Genomic DNA, 7,213 nt, shown 5'->3' on the forward strand with positions numbered 1-7,213 from the left:
AGGGTTGAAGTCATTCCTGCGTCTCTTCCCGTCTCTACCTGTCCACACCTGCTGTAGTGTGACACACCTGGATGTTATAAGGAAGTCCTGGTTTGATGAAAGGGGGCGTGGACACCAGACTCAGGCTGTAAGGTGATTTGACGAACTTCACAGCAGCGAACTCCGCCTCCTGAGTGATACCACCTGAGAGACAGAGAGAGGGGTGAGGAGGGGTGAGGAGGGGTGAGCACACCTGGGCGTGTGAACATGTGTTCCTGATGTAAACATGAGGTTGAGGATGCGTGGTGGTCGTGTGTGTACCTGTGTCCTCCTGCAGCAGGACAGCCACGTACAGGTACCTCCCCACCAGACTGTTGAGGTCTTTTGGGCCGTCGTGTTTGGACAGGACCTTCTCCATGTTGACCGTCACGTCCACCTCACCTGTGGAGGACAACTGAAGGACACAGACGCTGGTGAATACGTTTGCGTGCTCTGAGCTGAGCTGTAGATCACATGTTCATCAAGAAATCCTCCACAGCTGGTTTATCAGACGTTAAAGGAGCAGTTCACAACAATAAAACTGTATTAAACAATGTTCATGAACTCTGCTGCACACCGGCAGCCTCCTGTTCTTACTCTCTCTCTGGAAACAGAACTGGGGATGAGAACCGGAGGATTCTTCCCATGAACGTAACCGTAACGCAGAAACACTTCACCGTCAGCGACCGGAGCGCCGTGAAGATACCTGACAAGACACACGTGTTAGCTGAATAATCAGGAGTCAGCGTTACGTTCTGACCGTGACGTCAGCTCGAGTCTTCACCTGGCAGACACCTTGAAGTTGAAACTGTTGAATTGTCCGTAGCTGATGAAGTTTAATTCTGGTTCCATCTGGATGGAAAAACTGGGAAGAACTGACACAAAACACTTAAAAGTCAACATCCGTCTGAAATCACGTCTGGTGACCAACATGAAGCTTTCTTCTGTTCTTACCGTATTCTTTAACTTCAAACTCTGTTCTCGCTTTAGTGGTGAAATTATCAGAGTAGGAGGCTTCAATGGACCAGATCCCCAACCTGGAATCACATTAACATCATCACACAGCCTGGAATCACATTAACATCATCACACAGCCTGGAATCACATTAACATCATCACACAGCCTGGAATCCTTGGATAACATGAAGCACAGCCTTGAATCAGACTGTGTGCAGATGAAATGGTCTGTTTGGTTTCTAAAGGTCTCACTTTGGTTTGATGGGGATCTTGAAGGGGTTTTGCATCGACGGGATCCCGTTGTTGACATCGATCATCTCCACGATGTCCACGATCACGTTCTGTGGATCCTGTCGGGGAGAGATTATTGATCCGCGATCACTTCAGTCAACACGCTGCACCCTGCTGGTCAATATACGTCATTACACTCACTCTAAAGGTCAGGAAGACGCTGCGCTGGGCCGGCCTCAGCTCCTGGTTCAGAGAGAACGCCCTCACTTTGACTGGACACACACACACACACACACACACACACACACACACACACACACCAGTATTTTAAGTTCAAACTTGAGGTACTTGTACTTTACTTGAGTATTTTCTTTTCGTGCTTCTTGCTCCGTCTCTGAGGTGAATATCGTCCTGTTAACTTCCACTACATGTACTACACTGCTGTGCAATGGATTGTGGGACACTGAGGACGTGTTGTGTTCAGGTGAGGCTCTCACCGCTCTGATGGGGCGTGTACAGCGGCTTGTCGGTCTGGATGAACAGGTAGCCGTTGGTGCGGCTGACGGGGATAGACAGGTGGCCGTTGATCACCGGTGATTGGACGTGGAGGGTCACATGACTCATGCTCTTATCCAGCTGACCTGGGAACAGCTGCAGAGGGAAACAAGAGGACACACGATGATCAGAATCTCAGCCCGAGGTCAACTCTGATGAATCCCAGCTGACCCGCTCTGTGCATCATGTCTGACCCGGACTCTGGCAGCAGCCTGGTGGTGGTTCTGGGCATTGAGGACCACGACTTCCTGGGCCAGAACCACATGATTGGGCGCCATGGAGGTCTTCAAGTAGACGTAGACCCTCACTTCATCTGTGAAATCAAACAGCTGCAGCAGCACCGTCTCCACGGCGTCCAGACGCAGCGAGAGAGGAGCTGTGATCAGATACCTGAGAGAGGACGACACGGGGAGGCTTTACTTCCTGATGAAACAGGAAGTGGTGGAGCAGCAGTGAAGGTTTCCTGAGCAAAATATGGATCCTCCATCCAGTGGATGAGTTGCATTGTGGGTAATGTAGGTGGCAGGATTTGAGGAAGAAGAAGAGCGTGGAATAAAAAAAGTGAATGTTGGAGCAGAGGATCGTTTTAAAACCTGGAGCCTACATTACCCACAATGCAACTGAGGGACATCACTGGAGGCAGTTTATGAGATGATGCAGCTTCATCTGAAGACACAGAAGGTTTCATACTTCTGCTGTCACACACGCAGCAGAGCTCACCTGTACACACACCTGTATTCACACTTTACCTGCTGAGACTCAAACAACAAAATCTAAAAAAATAAACCAGAAAATAAATTAAAAAAAGAAAAAAAAAAGAAATATGAAAAAACGTCGACTTACGTTCTGGAATCAGCCTCCGTCCTCCAACAGAGACAACACACGCACATCAGGAGGACACACAGCTTCATCCTGACGCTGACGACAAAACACACAACTGACTGAGAGACTGACTGTGCGACACAGAGTCACTTCTGATTAGTTATTGATCAACTCAACTATTGGCTAATGCCTGTGAGTCACCAGACAAGCGGGAAATCCTCAGTGTGTGTGTGTGTGTAGAGCTGAGTGTGTCCCAAAGGTGAGTTTACTCAGCCTGTGTGTTCAGACCTTACACAACAGTGTCGACTCTGAGCTTTGTTCATCAAACCAGAACCAGAAACTAATGTTCAGACGTGTCGTCGTTTTCTCTTCGTTCTGCAGCAAAAACATGAAGATGTTTCAGATCAACTCTCCACTGAGAGTCCAGCTGCCGTCTCCTGCAGGCTGCTGCTGTCCTGAGGGGGGCGCTGGAGGGTCAACATCGAGTCGTTACAACTTAAAGGGATCATCTTCAGGAATACACTTAAAGGAACAGTTCACCCAACATTAACCTCAGCCATCATCTCCTCCTGATGATATAAAGTCAGGCTCAGCCATCATCTCCTCCTGATGATATAAAGTCAGGCTCAGTCATCATCTCCTCCTGATGATATAAAGTCAGGCTCAGCCATCATCTCCTCCTGATGATATAAAGTCAGGCTCAGTCATCATCTCCTCCTGATGATATAAAGTCAGGCTCAGCCATCATCTCCTCCTGATGATATAAAGTCAGGCTCAGCCATCATCTCCTCCTCATGATATAAAGTCAGGCTCAGCCATCATCTCCTCCTGATGATATAAAGTCAGGCTCAGCCATCATCTCCTCCTGATGATATAAAGTCAGGCTCAGCCATCATCTCCTGATGATATAAAGTCAGGCTCAGCCATCATCTCCTCCTGATGATATAAAGTCAGGCTCAGCCATCATCTCCTCCTGATGATATAAAGTCAGGCTCAGTCATCATCTCCTCCTGATGATATAAAGTCAGGCTCAGCCATCATCTCCTCCTGATGATATAAAGTCAGGCTCAGCCATCATCTCCTCCTGATGATATAAAGTCAGGCTCAGCCATCATCTCCTCCTGATGATATAAAGTCAGGCTCAGCCATCATCTCCTCCTGATGATATAAAGTCAGGCTCAGCCATCATCTCCTCCTGATGATATAAAGTCAGGTGAAGTCATCATCTCCTCTGAACTGAACGGAGGTTTATTACAAAATACACAGTGATTTTATTTTGTGTCATTGTTAATAAAATATGGATTTGTGCAGCTTTAAACTATAAATATTATATATATTATATATTCTGACACATCTGGCAGCCAGAAAGTTACAAAGAACTTGAGACTCATGTTTTCAGTTGTGAAATATGAAGTTTTATGTTTGAAACATTTTGCACATGAAACGTCCTGAAACACAATGAGCCTCATGTTCATCACCATGATAATTGCGACAAACTCACAAATGCTGTTTCTGATGACTTAATTCAAACGAGTATTAATATACTGATATTACATTATAATAAACTGTATGGAGCGTAGTGTTATTGGCAAAATGGAGTTAGAAAATAAAAGTAGTCAGAAAGCGGCTTTAATAAGGAGTCAGTGTCATTGTTACTGAAGCATCAGCATGAAGCTGTTTTTAGGGTTTCATAACGTTCACATGCTCATTATTGTTAATTTAAGGTTCTGGAGAAGAAATATAAACTGAGAATTTTAATATTTACAATATTAATGAGCAATAATACAAACTTTTCTCCATAAGTGAATAAACAAGCTGCTCTCAGAGGAAAATCAGGTCCCAGAACACTGTTTGACCTCCTCGACCTCCATCAGTCAGGCTTCAGGACTGCTCCCTCCACTGAGACGGCCCTCCTCACAGTGACTGAGTCGCTCCGTGCCTCCAGAGCCTCGTCCAACTCGTCCGTCCTCATTCTCCTCGACCTATCTGCTGCGTTTGACACAGTCAACCACCAAATCCTCCTCTCCACTCTGGCTGAACTTGGCATCGCTGACTCTGCTCTTACCTGGTTCACATCATACCTGACAAATCGCACCTTTCAGGTCACCTGGAACGGCTCCTTGTCCAAACCCTGCTTTCTGGAAACTGGTGTCCCTCAAGGCTCAGTACTAGGACCGCTTCTGTTTTCACTCTACACTAGATCACTAGGCTCTGCAATCACATCACATGGATTCTCTTACCACTGTTATGCTGATGACACCCAGCTGTTCCTCTCTTTTCCCCCATCCTCCTCCAACACCCACGTTGCAACGTGCATCTCAGAGTGTCTGGCAGACATCTCCGCGTGGACAACTGCAGCTCGCTCTCAGCTGGACTCCAGCCTCTGCGACTAACCTGTTGCAGCGGATCCAGAACGCTGCAGCGCCTCGTTTTCAATCTACCCAAATTCTCCCATGTGACCCCCCTCCTCCGTGACCTCCACTGGCTTCCTGTTGCAAAATGTAAAATGTAGAAAGGTGGCAGGGTCCGCCACATATAAACAAAGTAAAGCAGAAAACAATAAAATGATGAAAACAAAGAGGGTTTATTTAATTTGTTTAAATCAGCCAATAAGGATCTTTCTCTGCTCCTTTAATATCTGCATTTACAAGGTAACCAGCGGTTGCAGGTGTCAGATAAATGTAGTGAAGTATAAAACATCATCAAGTACTTGAGTAAATGTACTCAGTTACTTTGCTCCACTGGCTCCCACAGTAAACACACAGAGTGACGGAGGTCAAAGGTTCAGTAATACTTTATTAGGAGTATATAGGTTCAAATACAATGTCCTTTATAGAAGTCAACATCCTTCATATACTGATACATGTGTCATATACATATAGAGAGATAAAGTGACAGTTGAATTATATTCTGAGCATAAAGCAGATCTCATGTTTATATTCTTCTCTTTGACAGTTTGGAGGTTATTTACATTAAAGGGACGCGTCGATTCTTCTTCTCTGTCCTCGTTACTTTGATTATTTAACAACATCTTTATACAGAAATCAGATGGTGGAAACAATCATGTAGAATCATTTACAAAGATTAGAAATTTAGATTCTCATATTTTCTAACAGGCGTCAACTGAACCCGCCTGAGACCCAATTTGGGTCTCAACACGTAGCTTAAGAACAACAGACATAAACATAATAATTAAGATAATAATTAAATATTGAACATTTCAGGCTCTGCCTATTTTAACAAGTGATGAGCTTCTTTAAAGGAATCTGGTGAGATTTTAGTAGATTTCCTGTTTGGTCAGTCGAGCTGAAGTGATGAGGTCACCTCCTGCTAACATGTTAGCATGCTGCTAAAGTCCCAGAAGATGTTTTTACTTTTGTTTTTATCACAAGATTATAAAACAGCTGTTGGGACTTTGGTGCTTTGTACCACGCTAAGTTATAGCATCATGCCTTCCACCAGTCAAGCTAATGTCGGTGCTCAGAGTTACTCCTCCATACAGTTTATGCTAAGTGTTAGCAGGTAGCGCTTCATTTAAATTTTGTCTAAAAACAAATCTATCAGTCAACAAGGTGTCTGCTAAAGTGCTCGCTTGGCTTCTATAACTCAACATGGTTCATGCTGAAGTGAGAACCGGCCTGTTAGTCCTCGAAAATGGACGTGAACGTGACACGGTTCTGTTGAACACGGTTCTGTTGAACACGGTTCTGTTGAACACGTAATTTTTGTAGTACTCCATCTGTGCCTTCGCACCTGCAGTCGGCGAGTCTGTCTGCGTTAGTTTTGGTTGTGAGCAGATGATACAGAGCGTCAGCATCATGTGTGCTAACCTGTTAGCATGGAGCTAACTGTATGGAGCTGACCAACAGGATGACCTACAGACTCTCAGGTTCCTCTGAAGCAGCCTCAGTGCTGCCTCCTAGTTTCAAACACACAAACTACGACTGTTAACAGAGAACCATTCACATGCAAACCAAAGCACGACATCATCATCTCGAAGATACACTGAGAACACTTTCCCATCATGCAACTGTTATATGAACCATCATCAGAGCTCATCTGATGTCTCCTTTAACCAGTGTGTGTGTGTGTGTGTGTGTGTGTGTGTGAGTGTGTGTCTTCATGCATATAATACAACCGTCTTGTGTCCAGTGTGTTTCTGATCTGACGTCTTATAAACGTCTCTGTGAATTATCACCTGCTGCAGCCGAACAGTGAAGGAAACACAAAGAGTTTGTTTGTTTCCATATAAACTATTAAACTACACTGGAGAAGATCTGCAGCAGGTCAGAGGTCGTCAGGCTGCCTGGGTCTGTGTGTGTGTGTGTGTGTGTGTGTGTCTGTGTGTGTGTGTGTCTGTGTGTGTGTGTGTCTGTGTGTGTGTGTCTGTGTGTGTGTGTGTGTCTGTGTCTGTCTGTCTGTGTGTGTGTGTTTGTGTCTGTGTGTGTGTGTTTGTGTCTGTGTGTGTGTGTGTGTGTGTGTGTGTGTGTGTGTCTGTCTGTCTGTCTGTGTCTGTGTCTGTGTCTGTGTGTGTGTGTGTCTGTGTGTGTCTGTCTGTGTGTGTGTGTGTGTCTGTCTGTCTGTTTGTGTGTGTGTGTGTGTCTGTGTGTGTGTGTCTGTGTGTGTGTCA

At 45.3% G+C, this 7,213-nt stretch overlaps 1 protein-coding gene across 1 annotated transcript in view; it reads right to left on the minus strand.

The window, feature by feature from the left end:
* The window catches only part of LOC140995759 (complement C5-like), a 19,686-nt gene extending 16,979 nt beyond the window's left edge, over positions 1-2,707 (minus strand). Inside the window, 10 exon segments of the mRNA XM_073465837.1 lie at positions 68-183; positions 301-433; positions 616-724; positions 803-893; positions 973-1,055; positions 1,228-1,325; positions 1,408-1,478; positions 1,704-1,857; positions 1,956-2,151; positions 2,605-2,707. Coding sequence (XP_073321938.1) covers positions 68-183; positions 301-433; positions 616-724; positions 803-893; positions 973-1,055; positions 1,228-1,325; positions 1,408-1,478; positions 1,704-1,857; positions 1,956-2,151; positions 2,605-2,672 — 1,119 coding nt within the window. The 5' untranslated portion in view covers positions 2,673-2,707.
* Between the last annotated feature and the right edge of the window lie 4,506 nt (positions 2,708-7,213).

The sequence above is a fragment of the Pagrus major genome, chromosome 5 (genome assembly GCF_040436345.1).
Source record: "Pagrus major chromosome 5, Pma_NU_1.0".
NCBI lineage: Eukaryota > Metazoa > Chordata > Actinopteri > Spariformes > Sparidae > Pagrus > Pagrus major.